Genomic DNA, 26726 nt, shown 5'->3' on the forward strand with positions numbered 1-26726 from the left:
GCGCCCAACCCTACCCCGGTCTGTCAACCGAACAAATTCAATTGCGCAATAAAAACATCCGCGTCTGCTCCCGAGTATTTACCCTTTGTGAAATGGATTCACTTTTTCCAGATTAGATTAATTTTTCACAATCGGTTCCCCGCGAGCTGCAGCGTCCCCTTTCCCGCTTCATCTCTCCGAAACGCGATAACCAAAAGAACGTATCTAACAATAATAAACTTTCAGTTCCCTTTCTCGCTGCTTCTGCAGTAACTTCTGCTTTCTCCTGGGGTTGTACAAGACACAAACGCGCGTTAGAAGAATTCGACTTGTTTCGCAGCTGAAAAATTCCATTTTTCTGTTACCCGCGGGTGCCGGCGGAGGGGGTGGCTGGTGGAAGCACCTCGGGGGAGGCAGCGGCGCAGCGGCAGCCCTGACTTTGTGACACTCCGAACGTGGAGCGCGTTTTCCCAAAGCCGGTGGGAAATCACGGCCGTTCGGTTACCCCTGGAAATAAAGAGCGTCGCCCTCAAAATAAACCTCTTCGCGCTACTTCCCAAAACTCGGCGTGCTCTCTCAAGCGCACGTTTGACCGATGGAGTCACAACCCGTAAAGCAGGTGACAAAAAGGTGGTGAAAGGAAAAGTCTCGCTCCTCGAGGTAGTGAGGTAACAGCGGAGGTAACGCTTGTAGCCTAAGAGCGCTCCTAAGAGCACCAGCAATTAAAAAAACAAAGGGGTTTTTTTTCCCCCTCCAAATCTCTCGCCGTAAAATCCACCTTGAGCATTTTCCTTCTCTGTTCTACAAAAAGCTGCTTTCGTACTATTGCTGCCGGTCGCGCTTCAAAGCGGGGTGCCATTAAAGCGCCCCATCTGCTGGATTAAAAACGGACGACGAAGCCCTTAACGAAGGGCCCCGCTCTCCCCACTCCCGGCTTTCGCTCCGGCCCAGCGCCTTCCCATTACACGGCAGGATTTTTTACTGGTTGCTCTACACCGCTGACTAATTTGAAAGCCGACTTCTTTTTTTTTTGGATGCAAACAAAAGAGGTGTCGTGCCACGCGCTCGTTACTCCATTCTGCCTCAATTAGCGAGTATCATTAAAAATTTAATGAAGTTAAATGCACGCTGCTCGGAGGAGTGATGGCATGTGCTCAGCCCCCCCCGGATTAAAGAAAATACAACCCCCCCCCCCCCCCCGTCCCCGTCCCGATCCCGACTTTCTTTCTAGCAGCACAAGATGACATCATTTTTTTTTGGTGAGAATCAAGAACTTCTCCGGTTTTATTACAAAACAACTGAATTTTATTTTGGCAGAACTAAAAAAAAAAAAAAAAAAAAATAATCGTATATTTATCTACATTGTAGTAAAAACAATGATTATTATTATTTTTTTTTCTTCCTTCATATATTCATCAACGCGTCACGACCAAACCGGGCCACGAGGACGGGGCATGAGGTGGCCACGGGTGGGGTGGAGGTGGCTCGGTCCCCTGGCTCGCTCCTCACCACCCCCGGGGGCACCATCGCTCTGCCCCAGAAGGGGGGGGGGAAATCCCCCCACCCCCAAAAAGATGCACTTTAACACCGGTTTTCTTCTCCTCCTCCTCCTCTTCCTCCTCCTCCTCCTCCCGGGAGACGCAGCAGCGGGCACTTTTTTGCGCTGCTCTGAGCGGCCCGTTGCCAAACATGAAAGATTACTATTTTGGGACACCTTTTAGAAGAATGTTTATTCATATTAAAGCAGAAACCAACTCATAAATGCTTTTTTTTTTTTTTTTTTTTTTTTTTTTTTTATACACGTGTGTGTGCGCGCGCCTGTAAAAGGCAGCTCGGAACAACTCAAAAAGGAAAAAAAAAAAAATAAAAAAAACCCCCAAGGCGGCTGGAGAAGGGATCCTCACTGAAGTCGGCGGTAACTTTTACAGAGTTCGTGGTCCCTAATATCTCCCCACCCTCCGTTTTTCACGTGAGGGGACAGGGGTGCCATGGAGTACCTTTTACTGACACTCATGGTTTCGGGGAACAGGTACTGCTGGTTGCTGTTCAAGAGAGAGTCGATTTTGGCACTCTGGGTGGAGGGTCTGCAGGATTTCTTGTGGTGCATGCCACAGTCCCCCGTGTGAAAAATCCTGGGGATTTCGGGAACCAGCACTTTCCAGAACTTTGGAAGACAAGAGACAGTCAAGTGCTGCAGAGTCCAGTCCCAGTTGTAGTCATCGTAGGTGCAGAAGGCGTCCGTGCACTCGATGAGCTTCTGGTAGGTGTCTCTGCCGAAGGCCATACCCATGTTGTGCTCGGTGGACTTCCACGTCTTCATCTCCACCTTGTCGGCGCGGCCGGCGAAGCCGCCGCGGACGGGGCTGTAGGTGCCCAGGGAGACGATCTGGCACTCGGGGCATTCCCGCTCCCGCAGGGCCCACAGCTTTTTGAGGACGTGGTAGAAATCGGGCGCCAGGTAGTGGTCCTCCTCCAAGAAGAGGACGGGCCCGGCGTGTTCCCGCAGCGCCCGCACCCTCTCCCAGACGAAATGAAGCTTCCACCACCAGTGGTGCTTGGTCTGGGAGAAACGGGCTTCCCGGTAGTGCCCGAAGGAGTCGGGGTACTCGGCGTTGATGCAGCCCATGCGCAGGGCGGCCGCCTTGCCCACGTCGCGGGGGCAGTCGCGGGGGTCGTGGCCGGGGAACTCTCGGGGGTAGAGCTGGATGCTGAAGGGGAAGAAGACCTGCAGGACGGGGCAGAAGTCCACCCCCGCCGCCAGCCGGTTCAGCTCCTCGGCCCACAGGTCGTGGCTCAGCACCAGCAGCACGTTCTCCACTCCCGCCGCCCGCCGCAGCGACTCCAGCAGCAGCCGCAGGTGCTCGGCTCGATCGTGCACCTGCACCACCAGCACCACGTCGGCGGCGGCGGCGGCCCCCGCCGGGAAGCGCCCGGCGTTCCGCACCGGCTGGTCGAAGTTCAGCCGGTAAACGAGCGAGCGGTAACTCAGCGTCCCGTTCTCGCTGAGAAGCGGCGGCGCCGGGGATGCGGCCGAGGCGTTGGCAGCGGGGCGGCGCGGCGGCGGCTCGCTGACCCTCGGCGGTTCCCCAGTGGTACCGGTACCGCCCCGCTGCTGCTGCTGCTGCTGCCGCCTCCGCCCGCCGCCGCCTCCTCCTCCTCCTCCTCCTCCTCCGCCGCCGCCGCCGCTTCCCCACAGCGCCAGCGCGCAGAGGGCCAGCGCCAGCGCCAGCAGCAACACCTTCCGCTTGTAGATCCGCAGCCGCATCCTTCCCGGCGGCGGCGGCCGCCGCTCACCCGCCGCCCTCCCGCCGCCGCCGCCGCCGCCGCCGCCGCTCCCGCAGGCAGCGCGCGCGCGCCGCCGCCGCCCCACGCGCACACGTCGCCGCACCCCATAGGGCGCCTCCCGCCCCGCCCTCCTCCTCCTATTGGTCGCCGGCGCCGTCAATCGTCGGCCGCTTCCCGCTTCCGCCGGGGCGCGGGGCGGGAGGAGGCGCGGGGCGGGAGGAGGCGAGGGGAGAGCGGGGCGGCCCCGGGCCCGATCCCCGCCGGACGGGGAGCACCGCCATTGGCCGGCGGTAATTGGGGGGGGGGGGGGTCGGTGATTAAGGCAAAGGCGTGGGGGGGTGAGGGGGGGCGCTGTGTTGGGACAGGTCGCTGCGGAAGCGCGAGGACGGCAGAGGAAAATCCTCCTGGAGAGGGAGGAGGAAGCTGAGGGAATAAAATCCTTCCAGCTTGGCAAGAAGGGGATAAAATAACAGTAGAAATGCAAGAATGAGAGAAGAAACTCCGCCTGGGTTTGCCGGAAGGTGAGGCGGGCAGGTAATTCTCGGTTTGCCGGAAGGATATAGGATAAAGTCTAGATTTGCAAGAAGGATAAATCATTCCCGAACGGCAGGAGCGAGGCAAGGAAATAATTAACGGGCAGAAATTCTCAATTCGAAAGAACGAGATGACAAAAATCATTCTAGAAGGGCAAGGATAAGAGTTCCGTTGTTAGAATTGCAGGGACAAGATGAAATCGTCCCGGATCGGCCAGAAGCAGCTCGAGGGCTCCAGGAATGGGAGATGGTAAAATCCTTCCGGATCTGCAAGAACAAACACTCCTCCTGGAATTGCAAGAGTAAATAAATTCTAGAAGTTCCAGAATAACGGTAAGAAAATCGCTCTGGAATTGCAAGAATAAAGGTAAGAGAACAATCCTAGAACTGCAGGAATAACACATAATGGGGTCACTGTGAAATGACGAGCGGAGTCTGTAATAAAATAATTCTACAGTTGCAAACGAGCGCCGGAGTCGCTCCTGTGGCTCTGTCCCCTGTGTCCCCGTCAGACCTGGTGACACTGACACACCATGGGGTGCTCCTGGGGCCCCGACAGCGTCACCCGCCCCCGTCCTGGGACGTGCCGAGCTCTGCCCCACGGCTCCGCGTCCCGCCCCGGGAACCCCGAGTTCTCCTTCAAAAAGCTTGACAGACCTGAGGACCATCCCCGCGCTGTCCCCGGGACCCGGCCCGGCTGCGGAGTGGCGGAGGTTGGAAGGGACCTTTCAGATCACTGAGTCCAACCATCAACCCAACACTGACAAACCCACCACTGACCCATGTCCCTCAGCACCACGTCTGCCCGGCTTTAAATACCTCCAGGGATGGGGACTCCACCACCTCAGCCTCTTCCAAGGCCTGACAACCCTTCCTGTGAAGAAATTTTTCCCAATATCCAACCTGAACCTCCCCTGGGGCAACTTGAGGCCTTTTCCTCTTGTCCCATCGCCTGTTCCTTGGGAGAAGAGACCGACCCCCCCCAGCTACACCCTCCTTCCAGGGAGCTGTAGAGAGCGAGAAGGTCTCCCCTCAGCCTCCTTTTCTCCAGGCTGAACACCCCCAGCTCCCTCAGCCGCTCCTCATGAGAATTGTTCCCCGGAGCGAGCGGCAGCTCCTTTCCAATACTCATTTCCATAAATTTAAGTATTTCTTGCCCTGAGAAGGCAGCCCCCCCCCCCCCTCCCCCTGCGAGCCAGATTTAACACCTTACACAACCGTGGGGAAAACTCCAGCAACTGAAACACCGTCCGGCTGGGATAACGGAGTTTCCCCATCACACAGAATCATGGAATGGTTTGGGTTGGAAGAGACCTTAAAGTCCATCTAGTTCCAACCCCCCTGCCCTGGGCAGGGACACCTCCACTAGAGGTGGTAACGTACAGATGGTAATGTCCACATGGTAACGTACAGATAAACACTAAAGGTCACAAAGAACTCGGATAACGCAAAGTGGCATCAACACAGCAAAATCAGGCTAATTAACGAACGATCCAATCTGCCACTAGCCCATATAACATTTAACGGAGGGGACCGGAGCGATGCTCCCGTGCTTTGGACACATTTTTAACGAGTTTCACGGCTTGACCTTGGCTTTGCGTAACTTGGCAAGTTCCTCCTCGTCACCCGGGCACAAGGGGCGGTTTTCAAGCGAGGCATTAAAAAAAAAAGAGCAGTCATTAAAAGAGAACCTCTGGGATGTGGCTGCCATCGGAGAACTTCACCGGAGAGAGCTGGTCTGTGGGGATCGCAAGACACCGAGAAAATGAAGTCGCCTGGAAGAGGGAACAGATTCCCAAGGGATATCGTAGACCCCCTCCATCCCCTCTCCTTGGCTGCATAAGCCTCTTTTCTCCCTCTTTTCTCGGAAGCTGGGAAAGCAGGGAGTTTAGAAATCTCCTCCAGATGTTTTACTTGCGTGGAGACGGCGAGATCACAACCTGCTGGGGATGCCGCTGCCTTGCTAGAAGGTGCTCTGGGACTAAGGTAGCGATGGCCGGGGAGGAACCTCTCCAGAACCCCACCGCCCTCCTCCATGCTGCGCCAGCTGCTGTAGTTCCAGAGGATTAAGGGAAAATGGGTCAGTTTTGGGGGTGACACTCGCTTCAGAGTTAATATGTACACACACAGGATTTAAAAGCCAGCAGCAGGGGAAGATATTCCCGTAGAAAAAGCCCTTTCCCACAGTTCACCACCTCCCTCTCGTGCCGAGAGAGGCCACCCACCTCCTCCCCTTGGCCTTTAGCCCCCAGCTGGTCCCTGTCTCCCGGCACAGCAGGGCTTGGACGGGACATCACAGCCGAGCCCCTGCAGGTGGGGGTTCCTCCTCCGGAGCACAGCTGGCTCCTGGGGGGGGGGGTTCCAACACCCACACATCTGCAGCCAAAATTCCTCAGGAGTCCCACAGGAGCTCTGATTTCTCTGTCTACTCCATTTCCCCCTCTCTATGACACACTCCACCTAAAAGGTTATTTTTCCAGATGATTAATCTTGAGGCTGCCTTTACAGCGGCATTAACACAGGACTGTTAAAAACCTCCCCAGGGCTTGCTTTTCGGAGACCGGCGTGGTGGGAACAGCCACACTTGGCCTCCTCCTTCACAAGTTCTCTGCAGCTGAAGAGCAACATAAATGATTCATCCAAATCTGCCTGTATTTGCTTAAAAGTTACTGTTTTGCAAATACTGTACAAGGGGTCACAGTCCAAGGTATTTTGACATTGGCAGAAAGTTTTAACGACACTCAATATCAGGGGCCAGTCTTTTTCCAGTGGTGCCCAGGGACAGGACAAGAGGGAATGGGCACAAACTTGAACATAAGAAGTTCCATCTAAACATGAGGAGGAACTTCTTTCCTGTGAGGGTGGCAGAGCCCTGGAAGAGGCTGCCCAGAGAGGTGGTGGAGTCTCCTTCTCTGGAGACATTCAAAACCCACCTGGACACGTTCCTGTGCGACCTGCTTTGGCAGGGGGTTGGACTAGATGATCTCCAGAGGTCCCTTGTTCCGAGCTGTCTCACTAACCCCGGCCACGGAGCAGCCGACAAGACATGAAATAAGGGCATGGGGATACTCTTTAAGTATTTTGGTATCTTCACCAGGAAAAAGGGCAGGAACTAATCCCTGGAACACACTGGATGAAAAACTCATTAGAGAAAACGCATAAGAAGGGTTTCAAAATTTAATAAGCTGACACAGTGAACGATTCAAGAATCTTTAAAAAATGAGAGTTAAGAAACAAACTTTAGGTCACATATTTAGAAAAGGACATTTCTCGTATCACAAAGAGATAAAACCAAAACCTTTTGCTGTGGTAAAAAAAACAAACCAGTGACACTGGTCCCTGCGTGGAGTGAGAACGCTAAAACAGAATCTTTTGAAAAAGAAGCACCTGGAATTGCAGCTTTGCACCACTCACACCATGACTTCTTGCAGCAGCAGCAGCAGCAGCAGCTCTACAGTAAACACGTTGGGAAGAGCCCAGTCCGGTGATAAAGCCAACGGAGTCCTCTGTCAACAGGGCTTAGAGTCTCACGTGGAAGCAAAGCAGTTTGACAGACACTCGCCCGCCTTCTCCCAGCAAGAAGAAACCACTCACGCCACAAAACAAAGCGAACTGTCACAATACTCCCAACAAAGTCCCGGTAACAGGAAAAAGAAAGCAAAAATACATTCTAAGAAAGATTCGTTCAAGCTAAGCATCGCTTTTAATTCCAACCAAAGAGAGAGTCTAGTGGTGGAGGAACAGTCATGGCCACCGGATCAGGCAGAGGGTGTCCCCTCGCTGCAAGACTGATGTTTGCTGTCGGCAAATGTCACGTGTGGGTCACAACCAGAAAACAATTCAAGGCTCCTCCGTCACCGGACAGAACTTGGGGCAGAGCTTTTACTCCTGGTAATGATCACCCGTTGCTCTGCAGGTACCTGTCCAGGAACTGGGAATAGCAGTCTAGGGAACAGAAGTAGCAGATGATGGGCGCTTCCGTACCTCCCATGTTATCCACCAGCACCACGGTGTGAGCCACGTGATGGAGGTTCATGGTCACCGTGATCTGAATGAAGCTGCTCAGACAGGCACCCCCGCACTGGCACGTTTTAGCCACTTCCAGATCTTCACAGAGGTGGGAAGGAAGGAGATGGCAACCATAAGGGATTCTGTTGAACAAGAGGAGCAAGTGTGAATTCACTACAAAATTAACCAGTGTCACTCAGACACGGTGACACGCCATATGCACCGGTTGGAAAAAAAACACCTTTCCGAGATCATAGATAAGACAAATTTGAAATTTTGCCACTTGGACTGGTTAGGAATTAAATGCAACTCTCCAAGACAGTCGCTGAAAACATGCAACCACCTTACTGACCCCTAAGCATCACGGGCCTGAACTCCAGAAGACACTGCGACAGGAACGGGGGAGTTCACACAAACTGTAACAGCCTGGGCTGCAGCGACAGAGAATGAGAATTAAAAAGAAGATTAAGGATAATGAGAGGACTGGGCGCATACCTGCCCTTCCCTCGCGTTAGCCAGCAAGATCACTGTATTTCATCCTGGCCTGACAACGCACCCACAATTGACTCCTCGCTCTCTAACAGGAAGAAGTGGTAGCAGTGTAAAAACACCGTATCCAGAGGAAACAGGAAATGCAATGAGCCTTTTTAAAGTAGCACTACATGGCAGGCAATAAATTAAGGTTCTCTTAATACACCGCTCTTTTTGTCCATCGTGTCAACGATGACATCCAGAGACAGGAACAAGAATTGCTTCTTTTTCAATCTGCAGCAGAGCAGCACTGTGTTTGGGGTACGAAATCAAGAGTTTCCCTGAAGTACTTTGGACCAGATGATCTTAAAGGTCCCTTCCAACCTAGACAATTCTACTTTGTCGCGTTAACTTCAGAGCGTGGGTATCGCCGGTGGCAGCTGCCACTCGAGACTCGCAGCCCAGATCTCACTGACTCACATCCCGACTACACCTACATATTCACAATTCTTCCCACGTACCATCACCCACATCGCTAAGATTCCTGTAGGTTGTTTTGTTTTTTTTTTTTTTTTTCTCTCACCACCTCAATTTCAGGACATCCTTTTTTCCGGTCAGGAAAAGCACCATCACAGCCCCGGTACTTGCCCAGAAGGGCACGATGAAAACCGATTTCCAAACATTCGCTTTTGCATCTCCCCTCCTCCTGTTTTCTTCCTTTCTCGAGGTTTTTACAGCCCATCATCACTCCTGTTTCCCATTCTTTGGTAATTCTCACATCCAGCCAACGGCAGACAGAATGTCTGTTGCCCACCTGTTAAAGACTTTTTTTTTAAAAATTTATTTCTCATTTAAGATAACCAGGAGGACTCTGACCAATGCTGTCTCCTAATAATCACAGGCCCGTGGACACGGGGACCGTTCCCATCGCCCCTTGTCTCACCAAGGCTCCTGCAGCCTTTTTTGTTCTGTGTGGTGGGATTTTCTTAGCACCTGCTCCACAGGGGCCAAGGGCTGGGTAATCACTAGGTATCCTTAGGTACCCCGGTAACTGAGCACCAAACTCTGACCAGTGTTGAGGGATTATATTCTCTAGAAGAAGAAAAAAAAAAAACAAAAACCCACCAAAAAAACCCCCTAATAATAGTTATATCGAAACCATGGCGATTTCTATAAAGTTGGGAGACAGGTGGAGTTTAATTACTGTAATAAAATCAGCGAGGTCAGGAGTGGGTAAGTTTTGCAGCAGGACATTTGGCCGCTCAGCCCCTTCCCGGGGCGTGCCCCGCGTGCCTGTGGACACCTTTAGCACAGGCTTCCTGGCAATTAACCCAGGTTTATGGGGCGCTCCCCACCCCCAGGGCAGGAACGGGCACAGAAGGTTGATCAGGAACATCTCCAGTCTGTCTCTCACTCCCTTTCTGTGACTCTTTTTCCATCTTCTTGCTCCCTTTTCACCCAAAACGGGGTGGGAATAGCAGGAGCTGGGGCTGGAAGGCTCAGGGGCAGCAGGATGCAGGCAAAGCTGTGTCAGTGGCGTGGAGAAAGGGGAGAAAATGGATAACAAAGAGCAACCTGGAAAGGATGATGTTTACTTGGCGAAATAACAATTTTAAAATTACCTCAGAACTGGGTTTCTCCACCTAAGATGGAAAACCCTCACTCCAACAGCAAAGGAAATGGACAGCTGAAGGAAAAACGAAGGTAGGGAGAAGCCCACAGTGGGTAATGCCAACTCCAGGGTGACATTCACCCTCCGAGAAGCCACCTCATGGCTCCTTTCTAACACTGCTTGGCTTGTGTAAGGTCCCACCTTGAGTAGAGGCAGATCGATGCGTGTCTGTAACCAGGAGCCGTGTGGCCAACACACCATTCTCATACGGGAAGGGACAGCGACAGGCAATAAACAGCTTTAACGTACTTTAATGTGAGCACAGGATGAAGGGCAACCAGGTCTGAAAGCAATCTCCAAGCTAGAGCCCAACACAAAATAGGATCCGTGCCACAAAACCCACTGTAACGTGAGCTCCTCAACACAAAACGCCAGAACTGGTTCAGGGTTCTAGAACCGATTCTCTTTTCCCATGGCTGGGCAAGAGTATTCTGTTACCGTGCCCCCGTTCTGTGCCTAAAAACATTTCGACTTACACCTTTCTCTAAACGCTTCCAAGTCATCAATTTACTGCATTACCCTGTGTAACAAAGGGATGACTGTACAAGTGGAACTCAAAGCAACTTCAACCTCATGATTTTTAATAGGTGAAGAGCAATCGCCACTGACAGGAATAAAAAAACTCAATTCAGGAAATTTTAGACTCGACAGGTTTGAAAGGGAGTAGGTGCAACGTCTACCCATGGCGCTGCTCTTACCTGGAATTTATGGTTGCTCTTGCTGCACACTCCAATAAAGTCAATGGTATTTTCAGTTGGATGTTGGGAACAAGCGGATTAGGCTGCTCAAAAGGATTTCCAAAGAGATCCAAGTTCTCGAGACAGAGTTTCCTAAAATCACTGGGCAAGAAGGGAAGTTTGTTTCGAGCCGCTGACAGAAAGCGCAGATGGTCTAACTGGCCGATCTTGAATGGCAACCTAATCAACTCATTGTCATCGAGCTTTAAATTAACGAGTTCTCGCAGCTGGCAAAACTGAATGGGAAGTGCTTTGATTTTGTTTTGGCTGAGGTCCAGGAACTGAAGAGATTTCTGAAGGGTGGAGTTGCACAGAGCCCCACTGAAGGACTCCAGGTGATTGTCGTGCAGATTGAGCTCCTGAAGACAGACCAGGTCACCGATAGTCGCTGGCAGCTGCTTGATGTGATTGTGACTTAGGTCTAGTTTTCGGAGTTTCTTCAGGCAAAGTACACGCGTGTCGATGCGAGCAAGTTTGCAGTAGGAGGCTTGGAGATGTTCGAGGGAATACGGGAAGTTTTTGGTGAGAGGATAGTCCCTTCTTGAAGTTATGATCATTTTTGCCTTGGGTTTTTCAACTTCTGACGTCTTTGCTGGTACCAAAGCTGAGAGGGGGAGAGCTCCGGCGTCCGTCCCTTGGTGAGCCAGTCTCACGGCTGAGAGGAAAGTCTTTAAATTGCTGGCATTTGCCTACAGGAAAACACAAAACGTGGAATTAAAAGTTCATTATTCTTACACTCATTTGTACTAATGATTTCTGGACTATTTTGTACATGTAGTTGCTGGGAAGGAAAAGGATGGAAACCGAGGGTAAATTTAAACACGAAGGAAGGTGGAAAGCTTCCAGGCAGGTTAAGTAAGTGCTTCTGGTCCCACACAGCTCTTTTTAGTTGTGCAGCATCAAACAAGAGGATAATTATTTGCAGTCCTGCAAATGACTGAACAATTTTGCTTTAGGTGGGATGTAATACAATGGCAGTAAGGACCGAGCGTGAAATTAATGGAGTATCAGATGACCTGTATTTTTTGTACTGATACAATCAACTTTTATGAATAAGAGGGCAACCAAATATTTCTCTTCTGAATTTTCTAGCAGGTGAGCTCTACTCAAGCTGCGGTGCAGCTGACAGGCACGAAGCCATAAAGTGAATTCTAAACTAAAAAGCACAATGTGTCCGTACAAGGAAAGCTCATCTCTCATTGCAAGAAAGAACAAACTTGGGAGTTTTGGGATGGCTCAGAGTGGAGAGGTTTGCACTCTGTTCCCAGCTGTAACTTGCCCAAGCCTCAGTGACACCCATTTCTGCACCTGAACGATAACTTTGCTCCTAAATGTGTGTGTTTATACCAAATTCTAGAGCGTCCAGAACTAGCTTAAATAATATGCTACAAGCACCCAGCACAACAGAGCAAAGATCCTGGAAGCTTCTGGATGCTAATGTGATATAAAGGCAATAAAGGTCAAAGATATTTGACTGTGGTGCTAAACTAACGACTCTCCCTAATCATCCCATCTATATCTGTTCTCTTATCCAGAGATGAGCAAGTTGAACATCAAAGACCTTTCTTATCCAAGGCCACCAAGTGCTCATTATCTCAAACAATCTATCTCAAAACATCTAGCTATGGGTCTCCCCCTAACTACAGGCAGATTTGTCATGTTTCCAAGGGTAATAATTAGCTAACTTAATTTGGAAGTAAGGAGAAAAAGTCCTCCAGATCTGTAAAGACCAAGTAAAATAACTAACTATACATTAGAATTCAGTTACAGGAAGTATTTCTTTCATCTCAAAGCATGAGACGCAAGAGACACCCCTTTCTTGTAGCCAAAAGATCCAGGATGTTAAAAATAAGTTTACATTGTTCACATGACTTGAAAAATAAGAATACTTCATGTTTTGAATCCTTGAGACACATTGTTTCCTCCACAATACTTTCGTAAAGGTAATGTAGTACCTGTAAACCTTGAAGATCTTGAGAAAAATACTAAGATACAGCTAAGAAGAAAAAGGCAAAGAATCAGTTGGAAGCGCTCAGGCCAGAATTTTCTGCCACAAGTCTGAAGTCTCAACCACAAAAAAGGTGTCAGGAAGAGAGGTTAATACGCGTTAACGCCTTACAAGTCCCTGGTTTCAGAACTAAATGAATGATGACAAGGCAATTGGAGATTACATGGATTTCAGCAATGCAGCAGGCACGGGCTTGCTGAAGGAAAAAAAAAACCAAAACAACAAACCACAGTGATTTTATTATTTTTGCTCCAGGGCTGAATGCTCCAGATGGACGTTTCTCAACTTATTTTCTGATGTGGCTGAATGCAGCAAATGGCAGTGCCTGGCAGAGTACAAAGAGTGGGGTTTTGCACGGGAGCTGCACGCAATCAGCACAGACGCACCTGGAAATCTCTTTTCCACAAAGCTTTTGGGAGTTAAAAAGCCTTTCTGTAATGAAATTATCAAAGACTAGCAGGAACACGATGGAAAAACTATCAATAATCTTAAATGGGGTTTCTGGATTTGGAGCATTTAAGAGGAATATATATTATCACAACAGGCTGCTTTTGTACCTTTGCTCCAAGATAAACTTTTTGACTTCTCACACTTCAGCAGAAATGCTCAGAGTAAAGGATGCAGAATAAGAAGTTACTCCAGATCTAACGCAACACGCATGAGTTTTCTTTTTTTTGCACAACACAGAACACATTTGCTTCTGACAAGAAAAACAATTTAATTTGATTTAGACACACACTGTTCCTTTTCTATTTAACCCTGTAAGGCAAAGTGCTCTCTTCATCAAATTAAGGCTGCTTCCCTTACCACCATAGTCTTCCCTCTTGCACAAAGAAGGTATTTCCTGAGCCACAGTCTCCAAAATCTTAGGCTACCACAACTATATTCAGGCTTATATTCAGTTATTGGCCTTATTCCCAATAAAATAATAGCTTTTTCTTTCTTGCTGGCTCATGTTTGTTTTCTTTTCAGTACGTGACTGTCCTGAGTACAGATTAATTCACCTCGTTTCTCAAGCAGACCTCGCAGCCTGTCTTGAGCTCCACTGCACTCTGGAAAGACTGTTGTGGGTGCCTGTTGCAGCTGCAGTTTAAACACCCCCCCTGCATTTCTCCTCAGATGGGCCCTTTGAGAAAACATTCTGCTCCTGAAGGAGGAAACTTCACCGCTCTCGATTACAGCTGCTCAGTCTGACATCACCAAAATTACTAAAGGACCTCCTTTGGGCCAAAGAATCACAGTCACAACAGAAAGCCAAAGTGATTTTCCAAAAATATCAGCATTATTTGCTTTTACTAACACATCCTAACTCTAAGGTTTTAGAAGAGCTGTCCTGCTTTCCTTTTCCACAAGGCTACAGAAGATTACTGGAACAGGCAGAGAAGAGAAACTAACAACGTAAAAACTGACTGTTAAGGTGTGATTTTAACATTTTAACAGCTTCCAAATACCTTATGAACTGTGAATAAATACAGTGGCGAGTCCTACTATCAACTAAGCGTGAAGGCAAGATGGTGCCTGTACTGCTGCTCCACATCCCGTGTCTCCAGCTCTAAAAACCACAGCGTGTGCCCTGCTTATCCACTAAAGCATGAGCATTTCCTGGTTTTTAGTCAGAAAGACTGTACGCAATGACCTGTTTGATGGAACTCATGGCCAAAGAGCAAGAGGCTGCATCAGAGAGATGAAAAGACTTGTTGCTGCCTAAGTAAAAGGTGAAGAACTACAGGAAAAATGCACTTCTCTGTTTCTCCAGAGGGAGCAGAAGGCGGCTGAACCAGAATGCAGCCCAAAGAAGTTGGAACTCAGCCTTCCCGGCACAAAATTAGGGGATTTCTTTATACCTCCCTTTGTGCTGCTGGCTGTTGAGGACATACGAAGCCAACCTCCTTCATGCCGCCTTGCTTACACGTCTAATGCCAAAGTTGTAGGAGGCCAAACGAGATTGTTAAGACAGGACTTAATCGCTGTGTGGATTTGCCAGACGGACCCCAAGCCCAGGGACCCACCCGGGCCCTGTCCCGCCGCCCCATAGAATGGAGCAGGAGCAGCGTTTCCTCAGGGAAGAAGGAAGGGAAGAAGGCCTCCCGGCCCGGCACCCACCTTGCTGAGGCAGACGTCCACGGCGGGCTCCCGGAGGCGCACGGTGGCCTTGCCCTCCTCCACGAAGCGGGTAAAGAACCTCTCGATGTTCTCCTGCACCTGCGGGACACAGCGGGACATCAGCGGCCGCGGCGGGACGAGAGGACCCACCCCGGTCCCGGTTCTCCCCCCTTTCACCCCGACCCCGTTCCGGTCCCCACCTTGTAGCGAGCACCGACCCGGTCCCTCGCCGTGCACACCATGAGGTAAACCCCGCCGCCCGGAGCCCGTCCGGGCGGGCGGCCGAGCGAGAGGAGGGCCCTGGTACCGCGGCCGCGGCCCCGCAGCCCGCAGGTGGGCAGGAGCCGGCTGACCACCTCCACCTCGCACTGCAGCCGCATCGCCGCCCGCCCCGCCGCCGGACAACCGCCCGATCGAGGGCGGGCGGCGCCGCCCGGGGGCCTCCCGCTCTCCCCGCGCACAGGCGACCCACGCGATGCCGGGCTGCCGCCGTCCCGACCGCCCCCCCCCGCCCTCCCGACCGCCGCCGGTCAGGGGCCGCGGGTCCGGCCGGTGGAAGGGCTCGTAGGGCGGGAAGGGAGGGCGGCGGTACCGGCAGCAACGGGCGGCCCGAGCGAGGGGGCCTCAGCGCCGGGCTCCGCGCAGGCGTCCCCCGGAGGAGACGGTTGGCTGGGCTGGGCTGGGCGGGAAGGGGCGGTCGCGGGTGTGAGGGGTCACGGAGGAGCTGAGGGATTGGGGTTTGTGAGGGACCATAGAGGAGCTGAGGGGACTGGAGATGTGAGGAGACGCGGGGGAGTTGAAGGGACAGGGGGTGTGAGGGTACACGGGGCAGCTGAGGGGATGGAGGGTGTTGAGGGGCCATGGAGGAGTCGAGGGGACGGGGGATGTGAGGGGACGTGGAGGAGTTGGGGGGATGGCAGGTGTGAGGGGACATGGAGGAGCTGAGCAGCCGTGGAGGAGCTAATGGGACAGTGGGTGTGAGGCGCCATGGGGTAGCTGAGGGGATGGCGGGTGTGAGGGGCCGTGTAGGAGCTGAGCGGCCATGAAGGAGCTGAGGAGATGGCGGATGTGAGGTGACATGGAGGAGCTGAGGAGATGGTGGGTGTGAGGTGACATGGAGGAGCTGAGGAGATGGCGGGTGTGAGGTGACATGGAGGAGCTGAGGGGATGGTTGGTGTGACCGGGCCACGAAGGAGCTGAGGGGATGGTGGGTGTGAAGGGACACGAGGGAGCATCCCTGTGGACTCGCTGGTCCCGGATGGCCCCTGGGACATGGCCACTTACTGGGGCGAGTGGCTCTGCCGCAGGTCCAGTACCACAGGCAAATCTTTGGGGCAGTTTCTACAATTGCGGTGTGTAATGGGGGAATACAAGTTTTACGATAAATCTTTCTGTCTGTTCATTTGCAAAGGTACCAGCTCTCCCTCTGATGTTCTGCCCAGCGCAGTGACAGTAGAAACCGCTGCGAGTGACAGTGTCCCCTCAGGGGTGGCTGCCTGTCCCCGGCGTGGTGGGGATGGTTCGGCTGAAGGGTGGGTTTGGGTGTAAAACCACCAGAAACGAGAGTTGCGGTCGTTCGGAAACTGAGCCTGGGGAAAAGCCATGTTTTTACGTGCAGTTGCCATTTGGGTGATTTACCACTTAGAAATTGGCATAGTACCCCTGAATTTAACCAAATTCCTGGCTGGGGGAAGCTGTTGGGAGCTGGGGGAAGCCAGCCCTGTGTGAGCACAGACCGGGACTCTCGCTGAGGGGACAGGGTGGGGGACGGTGTTACGGTTTGATGAAGCCACAACAATTTATTGTTGTTTAGACAATTATTGTTATCACCCAATGACCCCTTCCCTCCCGGGTCTGGGAATTGGGGAAAAAACAAGGAAACCTGGGGGTTGAAGTGTAAATAGATTTAATAGAATAAGACTAGATAATTAACAATAACACTAAAGAACTTGGGTCAAGTGCCCGGGGCTTGCTCCTCATCCCTGCACCCGGGGAGCGGAGAACGCTGAGACCCTGAAACGCGCACCCCAGAGCTGGCGATAAAGTCAATATTTTAATGAATTCAGCCACTGGAGTCTTGTAAAAATGCAGGATAATCCCAAGGATTAGAAGAGACATTACCGAAAAGTAAAAATTACGTGAAGAAGGCAGTTGTTCCCGTGTGGCTCCGAGCGGGACAGCAGACGGGGCTGCCCGCCGGCGGCGTCTCCTCAGAGTGTGGGGTTCAGGCCGGCAGGGGGCGCTGCGAGGGGGGGGTGCGTGTAGGAGCGCGCGCACTGCCCGGCCGGCAGGAGGCGGTAGCGCGCGGGCGGGGCGGGGGCCGCCGGGCAGCGAAAAAGGCGGGAAGGTAGAGTGGCGGGAGGGGGTTGCGCGGCGGCGGGGCCCAAAAGGAGCCCGCGTCTCTCTGTGTTGCCCAGGCTACGCTACAGTGGCTATTCACAGGCGCGATCCCGCTACTGACCGGCACGGGAGCTTTGACCTGCTCCGTCTCCGACCTGGGCCGGTTCACCCCTCCTTAGTCAACCTGGTGTGCCCCGGCTCCCCGGGGCTCACCATATTGATGCCGGCCTTAGCGCGGACGCCCGCTCGGCATAGCGCACTGCAGCCCAGAACTCCTGGGCTCAAGCGATCCGGCGGGCTCAGCCTCCCGAGTAGCTGGGACTACAGGCGCGCGCCACCGCGCCCGGCGCTCACCCCCCTCGCGCCGCCGCCTCTACTCCCCTCCCGCCGCTGACGTCACGGCCGCGAAGGAAGGGGGGGCGGGGCCGAGGGGCCGCGGTGCAGGGCGGGAGGGGAGGCACAGGGGTTGATGAGCGCATGCGCCGGCCGCCATCTTCCTCTCCTAGCTCGGCGCGCAAGCAGGCAGCATGGGCCACCAGCAGCTCTACTGGAGTCACCCTAGGAAGTTCGGCCAGGGCTCCCGTTCCTGGTCAGTACGCGCCTCCGGGGCCGTCCTGTTGCCCGCTGGGTTCGCTCCATCCCTCCTCTCCCCTCCGCCCCGCGTCGCCATTATCCGCCCTGACAGGCCTTCCGCTCTCTTTCTCCCCTCACAGCCGCGTGTGCTCCAACCGCCACGGCCTCATCCGCAAGTACGGCCTGAACATGTGCCGGCAGTGCTTCCGCCAGTACGCCAAGGATATCGGCTTCATCAAGGTGAGGCTGAGGGAACTGGGCATGTTCAGTTTGGAGAACAGGAGGCTGAGGGGAGACCTCATTGCCCTCTACAACTACCTGAAAGGAGGTTGTAGAGAGGTGGGTGTTGGCCTCTTCTCCCAAGGGAATAATGACAGGACCAGAGGAAACGGTCTGAAGTTGTGGCAGGAGAGATTTAGGTTAGATATTAGGAAGAATTACTTCACTGAAAGAGTGGTCAAGTACTGGAACAGCCTGCCCAGGGAGGTGGTGGAGTCATCATCCCGGGAGGTATTTAAGAAACATGTAGACGTGGCACTTCAGGGCACGCTCTAGTGCCCAAGATTGTAGGGGTTTTTTGTATGTCTATGGTTGGACTCGGTGATCTCAGGGGTCCTTTCCAACCATGATGATTCTGGGAGGGCCGGGGCCTTGCGGGCGGGGCGGGTGTGCCGTTTCCTGCTGATATATCTCGCCTTTCTCCCTCTCTTGCAGCTGGACTGAGTGCTGGGAGGGTGAGGCTGTCGCCAGAAGCTCCCAGGGCTTCCCTGACACATCAACGGTATCTCGGCACAGCCATGCTCAATAAATAATCTCCCTGCCCGACTCACGTGTGTGCGTTTGCCTTTTGTAGAAGTTCTAATGGCTGTGGGGCTTCCACCCCCTCGCAGTGGTCCTTTCAGAGGGGTGGGTGCTGCCTGGGGACAGCATGACGTAGAAAATGGGGATGTTACAGCATGTGTGTGGTGCAGAGCTGTACCTCAAATCTTATCTCTACAGGTATGTTGGCCAGAAAATGAAGATGATATTAAACTAAAAGAGGGTGGATTCAGACTAGGTATAAGGAAGAAGTGTTTTAATTGAGGGTGGTGAGACCCTGGCCCAGGTTGCCCAGAGAGGTGGGAGATGGCTCATCCCTGGGAACATTCCAGGCCCGGTTGGATGGGGCTCTGAGCAACCTGATGTGGTTGAAGAGATCCCTGCTTGTGGCAGGGGAGGTGGGACTAGATGGGCTTTAAATCTCCTTTCCCACCCAAACCGTTCTGTGATTGGGCAGGAAATGTGTTGGTTTCATTCCAAGAGCTGCCACCGTGGCTTCATTGCAAGGGAACTGAACCCACCACTAGCGACAAGCAGCTCCTCTGGCTGCTGCGGCCAAAGGCAGCCCTGCGTGGCGCGTGGGGATGGGGGTTTGGGGTCCCCGGGGGGCTCTGGCTGGTGCTGGTCAGCCTTGGAGGATGCGGTTGGGCCTGTCACTGAATGAGAAGTGGTTAAATCCCTGGCTCCCAGCTGGAAACTGCAGTGTAAAGGTGAGCTTCTATGCTAAAGAAATAATAATAATTAAAAAAATGAGGTTCTTTAGTGATTGATGATTTGTTTTCCAATTTCTGCTCATGGATGGAATTGAATCCCGTGGGGTTGTGTGTTTGGCTTCAGTGTGATTCTGAAAAATCAGAAAACACGGCTGTCTTTTCTAACCCATTACTGATTTTCATATGTGAGGGGGGCTCTTGCTGGATGCTCCCGACCCCCACCAGAGAGAGGGGAGCTGCGCTGCCCAGAAGGCTGCAGAGGAGCTGGTGACACTCTTAAGCTTGTTCTGTGAGCCAGGGATGTCCCCTTGTGGCCAAGGTGGCCAGTGGTCTCCTGGGGTGCATCAGGAAGAGTGTGACCAGCAGGTGGAGGGAGGTCATCCTCCCCCTCTGCTCTGCCCTGGTGAGGCCCCATCTGGAGCACTGGGACCAGTTCTGGGCTCCCCAGTTCCAGAAGGACAGGGAACTGCTGGAGAGGGGACAGCAGAGGGCTATGAAGATGATGAGGGACTGGAGCATCTCTGGTGAGGAAAGGCTGAGAGACCTGGGGCTGTTCAGCCTGGAGAAGAGCAGACAGAGGGGACCTCATCGATGCTGGGCAATACCTAAAGGGTGGGTGTCAGGAGGATGGGGCCAGACTCTTCTCAGTGGTGCCCGGTGACAGGAAAAGAGGAAATGGGCACAAACTGGAACATAAGAAGTTCCATCTCAACATGAGGAGGAACTTCTTTCCTGTGAGGGTGGCAGAGCCCTGGAAGAGGCTGCCCAGGAAGGTGGTGGAGTCTCCTTCTCTGGAGACATTCAAACCCCGCCTGGACGCGTTCCTGTGCAACCTGCTCTGGCAGGGGGTTGGACTGGATGATCTCCAGAGGTCCCTTCCCACCCCTGTCAGTCTGGCACTGGGCCCTACGATCAAGGATAACTGGGCAGAAACATGAAATGGAAGGAATGGGTGTGATTTTTATTCCACACTCTTTTCATATACCTCTTAAGAACTGCCTAATAACAATAATTAAAAAAAAAAATAAAAAAATCTCCGTACCAAATAGCTGGGGATAGCGGTGGAACAAAGAAAGCTATTTAAATAAAACAAAGCTAAAGTATGCTTTCGAATTCCTGTGTACACATTACAATACCTTGTAATTTTGTAAAGGCTGTAAACGTCCTTGCCGTTTCCCTATCCTATTACTCCCATCTTTTCAGTCTAGCGGGAAGCCGGTGCAGCACAGACCCTGGTGCCTTTTTACCTCGTTGCTGCCTTACCCGGGTATTTATTGCCCGACACACGATAAAGACGAGGTGCCAAAACCTCCAATTTCCCCAGCTCAGGGTGAAAATTGCACCTGGTTTCTTCCCGAAGCTGCCGGTTGCAGGCTCTGAAGGGACACGGGTGCGAAGCTCAGACTTACTCGGAAGCGAAGCGATTTACAAAGAGCTGCTGATTCCCCCGAAAATCAGGTAAAATCAAGATACTCTTCAAGGACTTGGCATCGATAGCAAACAGCTGATGCCTGTTTTCCCGTAGGGGAAAAAACGGTGCCGACTTGGAGCCCAGTAAAAGACGGTGATGCTTTAGCTTTTCGGAGAGACGAACCTCTAATTGCTGGAATAGAGTTTACAGGGGATTTGGACTGTTGGGGAAAAAAAGCACCAAATTGCATTGGGTTATGCACCGGATAAAATCTACGATTGTCAGAGGCTCCGGGAGGAATCTGCAAGGCTTTGGGTGATACGCTGGCTTTTAAACTCATCCTTGTGCTTTAAAAATGAAGCTGCCTGACACGCCTAGGTAGGAAAACAAATAATAGTGTAATTCCTTCTGGTGAGCTGTGGCAGGAGAAATGCGGTGAAATCCTGTGCCGTGTGGTGACCCTCGACATGCAGAGGTGGTCTCTGACTCCCTGAGACCTGCTTTATTGGGACCAGGCTGGGGGTGGTCTTCAGGCTGTTTTCTCCACTCTCGGGATGGGTGCCAGACCCAGCAAGGTGGTTGCCCATCACCCAGGTCAGGATGGGGCTCCTCACCCTTCCGCAAGCTGCCACGGAGTTCAGTTCTCCAGCTGGGAAACTGGGGTAACACTCTGGGTTCCATGAGGTGTGCTGGAACAGGGGCAGCAGCTTGTCCAGGGATGTGGATGTTCCCAATATTGACATCACTGAGTGCCCCAGGGTCTTGTGTCTGCCAGACGTCGCTTGGGTGGCACTGGGGGTCAACCAGGAGAGGTGCAGGGGGGGTCTGGTCCAGGCGTGGGATGAGGTCCAGTCGCTCCCCATGTGAAGGTGCTGGGGACGTGTTCCTCTGTGCTATGCTGGTGGGTCACCCCACACCAGCTCTGCAGGTCACCCGTGATGGCACTTGGTGATGTCTCAGTTTGAGTGACACAGGATTAACTTCTTTCAGTAATTTTACTTTTCGGTAAGGTCTCTTCTAATGCTTGGGAAAACAGCACTTTTAGAAGACTCTAGTGGCTGAACTGGTGAAAATACTGACTTTATCCCCAGCTCTGGGATGCGGGATTCAAGGTCTCAGTGTTTCCAGGTCCCCAGGTGTGAGGATGAGGAGGAGCGAGACCCGGGCACTTGACCCAAGCTGCCAACAGGGTTATTTCATACCATGAACGGCACATTCCATGGAAATGACAAAGTTTGCTGAGGAGTTCTCTCTCTCTCTCTCTCTCTCCCTCGATGGCTGCCACCCTGAGATCTCCTTGTCCCGGTGCCGGAGCCCTGAGCCCTTCCCTTCCTCCCGAAGCCGCAGCGCTCGCAGGGTCCCACATTGGCTGTCCCTGCGGGGAGTGCACAGCTTCCTGGGATGGGATGGGATGGGATGGGGATAGTCCTGGGGTATTTTATATTGGTAGTGGGATCAATACTGGTTCTTTAGCGTTGTTAATGTTAATTATTTAGTCTTATTATATTAAATCTGTTTATATTTCAACCCTTGGGTTTCCTTGTTTTTCCCCATTCCCCTTCCTGAGTAGGGAGAGGTCGTTGGGTGAAGGAATAATTCTCTAAAAGACGATAAACTGTTGTGGGTTCCTCAAACCATAACAGGGACGCTCAGGTGTGATGTTTCTCCAAGAGTGACTCTGGGCAGGGTCTGACCCAGACTCTCCATCCATCCACCCGCCCTCCCCCTGCTGCCGGGGGGAGGTTTGGGGCAGGGTAAGCATTTCCAGCTCCAGTCTGCGAGGGTTTTTGCCGATCCTTGAACACGTGTGGCTTCAGCGTCTGGGGCTGAGAACCCAGCGCGGCAACCCGTGTCTGAGTGTAGAAGCTAGATGGCACAGTCCGACCGTGATTTCACCGCCGTCATGAGGGCTTGAGCGAGACGCAGTCTGCTGTGTCCAGAAATAAATGGCTTTTCTTGGTAAGCCGTAGCGCAGAGGGATTTTGTCCTGCCGGGTGCCCTGTTCTTGCTCGCTTTCGAGAAATCTCTGTGTTTTGGATCCTTGCTCCTGCACCAGTGCTGGATGGCAGGACTGGGGCAGAGCCCTGGGCTCTCCTTGGTCCTCCTCAGGTCCTGTGTCACTGTGGTGGTGTCACAGGTGTGACAGCAGAACCGAAATTCCAGTTCTTGCCTTTCTTATCCTTCTGTTTTTTTTTTTTTTTTCTCTCCCCACCCTTTTTATTTTTCCTTTTCCCTCCTCCTTTTCCCTCCTCCTTTTCCCTCCTCCTTTTCCCTCCTCCTTTTCCCTCCTCCTTTTCCCTCCTCCTTTTCCCTCCTCCTTTTCCCTCCTCCTTTTCCCTCCTCCTTTTCCCTCCTCCTTTTCCCTCCTCCTTTTCCCTCCTTTTCCCTCCTTTTCCCTCCTTTTCCCTCCTTTTCCCTCCTTTTCCCTCCTTTTCTCCCTTTTCCCTCTTCTCCCTCCCTTCTCCCCTCTTTTTTTCTCTTTCTTCTTTCTTCTTCCTTTCTGTCTTTCTTCTTTTTTTTTTTTTTTTTTCCCCAGCTTTGTGCTCTGGGCCTGCACGCGCTGCCATTTTGGAGAGAAAGCTTAAAACATCCCCAAAACAGGACCATGCTGTTTCTCCCCGGTCAGGTCATCCCTGTCTTTCTCCAACTTAATGCTGAGCTCGTCCGCTTCTTTACAAGATTGTGCAGAGCCATCCCCGTACGGGCCGACACCACAAACACTCCTGAATTTGAGGCCATTTATTCATAAATATATTTTTGGAAAAGCCGAACTCCTACCTACGTGCCGCTTCTTGCGGCTAAAAGCTTCGCTGAGTGCAAGGGTGATGTTCTGCCTGGGGGAGAGCATCTCTCCTGCGCCCGCATCCACCCGTAGCCCTGCTAGCCCCCCAGAAACGCAGTGGATTTTGGTAAAACACAAAGATTTCTCGCCCCCGGTTTCCGCAGGTGGCCAACGCCACACAGGCTGGCTCCGCAGCGACGCCGACATAACTCGGGCTCCTGGTTCATCACTTTATTGGCTCCTTTGGCACAGTCCTCTGCTAAACCTGCCCCGTTCCTGGGCTGGGCTTCTGCTCCGGGCGTTTAATACCGCGGCGAGATGAACGTCTAGAGAAGCCCAGGCAGATGGGATCTGGCTGGCTGGGCGGTGAGCAGAAGTGCTTCTAAATAAAACATTTTGGGAGACTGGCAGGAGGCATCGGTGGCTCTCTAATTCGCGCCGCTTGTTGGGAGCGTGTGTTCGTGGCAGACAATGTTTATTTATGGCGTGTAAAATCTATTTCAATCAAATAATTTCCATAACTGAATATTTATGCCGACATCCGCTGAATGCTCCTTGACTAAACTGAAAACTATTTATTCGGTTATAAATGTTTACTTGTTTAGCGTTAAAACTGCTTTAAACAAACTTAAAAATCAAATTGACGTCTTCCCTGTTAGCGGGATTCCCGCTGTATTCGAGACACCGGCCTGCTGGGCAATGTGTAATATTTTATTCTAGTTTCAGCTTGTTGTGGTTTTGGCTGAATTTACCAAAACCAGACCGACGGATGGCCCTTCCCCTCCCGCCTCCCCCCCCCCCCGCAAAAGAGGAGAGAGGAGGAGAAAGAGATAAGGAGATTCAGAAGTTTAGAATGAACTAAACTACTTCAATGAAGAATTAATATTAAAATAAAAATAAAGAAGAAAACAATGAAATAGATACAATATATACAAAACCGTATCAAGCTCCCAGGATGACAGTCACGTCACCGGCAGGCACTGGGGAAGTCCCAGACTGGACTCAGCGACGGATGGGAACTGGGTTCCAGCTCTGGAGTCAGGAACACACGGATCGGGATCAAAGGCAGATGAACAGACAGAGTCCTCTCTGGACGTCGGCCATCGCAGGAAGGGGCTGAGCCTTTGATCCCTCAGCTTTTATACTGAGCGTGGGGCAGATGGGATGGAACACCCCAGTTGGTCAGGTTTGGGTCACCTCTCCTGTCCCCTCCTCCCCACCGATGTGACCCCTCTACGTTTTTTCCGTTTCTGACCCTCTAAGGGGGCAAATAACGAAATTGGCTGCCCTTGGTTGTTATGGCAATAAGGATAAGCAAGGGCCTCCCTGCTCACCATCCCTTGGCATGGAGCACAAACATTGGGCTTGTCATTCTGAGAACGAGCAGTTTTCTCCACAATATACCCTTAATTTCAGAGTTAGAGGAGGCCTGGCCGGGATGTGAAGTTACAGAACACAAAATTGGTTCGGTTTTGCTTCAAACCGGGACACAGCTCAAATAGCCTCTGTTGTATTTACAGCCTCTGATGGCAGTGATGCTCAGAGGGCAGGCTAGACTTCCCATTCCCAAATATCTTGGTCTTAGCAGGTCGGATCAGCTAAAACAGCACTTCATTGCACCGCACGCTCAGCGTTAAGTCTTAAACAACGTTGTGCTGAGTGAACTCCAGGCCGCTGCCTCCTTGATAGTGGAGTCCAGGAGATTCTCGGAATGATCAGGAGGAGGCTGGAAGGGTGAGAGTTGGGAAAATGTATTTATGCTCCGTTGTATTTGCAGCTTGTGAAGCAGATGATTTTATACGCCTTGAAGGGAAACCTGCATGTTTTCCCTGTGTGCTTCCCGTGGGACAGGCGGCACCGGGGCCGGTCAGTGAACCGTGGCCACTGTGGCACATTGTGCCATTGATCACATGGTGGCTGAAAATGGCCCAACATCGCCCTGCACTCGTGTCTATCTGCCTGTCCCCACCTGTGACTTTCCAGGTGAGCCCTTGTTGGGACCTGCTGGGGCTGTTTTGGGATATGCACCACCTTTCCCTTATGCTTTTTTAAGCGGCAGGAGAGGTAGGTGGTGGCAGGGATGGAAATGTCCAGATGGAGACCAGTGACCCTCAGGGCTCCATACTGGGACCGGTACTGTTCAATATCTTCATCAATGACATGGACAGTGGGATCGAGGGCAACCTCAGCTTGATCAGGGAGTGGAGCCATAGGACGAGGGGGAACAGTTTTAAACTGAAAGAGGAGAGATTTAGATTAGATACAAGGAAGAAATGTTTTATGCTGAGGGTGGTGAGACCCTGGCCCAGGTTGCCCAGAGAGGTGGGAGATGCCCCATCCCTGGAAAGATTCCAGGCCAGTTTGGACGGGGCTCTGAGCAACCTGATGTGGTTGAAGATGTCCCTGCTTATGGCAGGGGGGTGGGACTAGATGGGCTTTAAAGGTTCTTTCCCACCCAAACCATTCTGTGATTCTCTGAAATCGGGTCTGCTGCATTTGCAGAGGAGCTGTACCCAGCTCAAGTCTGTGATTTTGGGGCACAAAAATAAAATTAAACCCCCCAAACCACTTTGTGAGGGGCAGAAAGGGGAGCTGGAATACTGGGGGATGCAGAGGTTGGGCTCTGTCATGGGGAAAAAGAACTTGGGCTGGTTCCCTGCTGTGCTGAGGGGTCCTGCAGGGACAGGTGACAGTGGTGCTGGCTCACTCAGGGCTGTGTCCCCTCAGGATGGAGGCAGTGGTCATCAGTCACCGCTCCCTGACCGTGGAGTCCTTTCCCACCCCTGCTGGGGGTGCCCAGGACATGGCCACCACCGGCTGGGGTTGGAGACGGGCTGGAAGCCAATTGCCTCTACCCCCGTCGCTGAGCAGGACCGAGCTATTTAATTACTCGTAGGATCCAAAATGAGTTATTCCTTATCTCGCATCACTTGACGGGCTGAAGCTGCCCTTCATAGCCTGTTTTGGTCTGGAAGGGACCTTAAAGATGGTCTTGTTAAGGTGATCACCATCTGGGCAGTTTCCGCTGCCCGGCTTTATCCCACCGCCGCCTCGAGTCGCTGCCTTCGCAGCCTGTGGATTCCTATCATTTTCTTCCGGCACCAGACGGGGAGAGGCTTGTCGAGGGGGGCAATGGTGGCTTAAAGTTAATATTTCATCAGCGAAAAGGCATGTGGGAGCGAGGGGACCTTTTTGCTGCACCAGGAGCTCGTGCTTGCCTTGATGAATAAAGCAGCTCCAAAACCCACCGGTGCGATGCTTCCCCCAAGCCCTCTGCCAGGAGGGGCTCTGG

The 26726-nt window shown here is 52.4% G+C and overlaps 3 protein-coding genes across 3 annotated transcripts; 1 reads left to right on the forward strand and 2 right to left on the reverse strand.

The window, feature by feature from the left end:
* Positions 1 to 1879: 1879 nt before the first annotated feature.
* On the reverse strand, positions 1880 to 3244 carry MGAT2 (alpha-1,6-mannosyl-glycoprotein 2-beta-N-acetylglucosaminyltransferase). Its single transcript, XM_074149684.1, has one exon. It carries the CDS (start codon positions 3242 to 3244, stop codon positions 1880 to 1882), a length of 1365 nt encoding a protein of 454 aa, XP_074005785.1.
* Positions 3245 to 6958: 3714 nt separating this feature from the next.
* On the reverse strand, positions 6959 to 15225 carry LRR1 (leucine rich repeat protein 1). The gene is made up of 4 exons (XM_074149188.1): positions 14997 to 15225; positions 14797 to 14895; positions 10647 to 11374; positions 6959 to 7948 (listed from the first exon to the last, which is right to left on the reverse strand). Exons 1-4 carry the CDS (start codon positions 15174 to 15176, stop codon positions 7696 to 7698), a joined length of 1260 nt encoding a protein of 419 aa, XP_074005289.1. The 5' UTR covers positions 15177 to 15225; the 3' UTR covers positions 6959 to 7695.
* Positions 15226 to 17595: 2370 nt separating this feature from the next.
* On the forward strand, positions 17596 to 18533 carry RPS29 (ribosomal protein S29). The gene is made up of 3 exons (XM_074149189.1): positions 17596 to 17725; positions 17850 to 17949; positions 18424 to 18533. Exons 1-3 carry the CDS (start codon positions 17664 to 17666, stop codon positions 18430 to 18432), a joined length of 171 nt encoding a protein of 56 aa, XP_074005290.1. The 5' UTR covers positions 17596 to 17663; the 3' UTR covers positions 18433 to 18533.
* Positions 18534 to 26726: the final 8193 nt, after the last annotated feature.

Source organism: Numenius arquata, chromosome 6, assembly GCF_964106895.1.
Source record: "Numenius arquata chromosome 6, bNumArq3.hap1.1, whole genome shotgun sequence".
In the NCBI taxonomy this organism is placed as follows: domain Eukaryota; kingdom Metazoa; phylum Chordata; class Aves; order Charadriiformes; family Scolopacidae; genus Numenius; species Numenius arquata.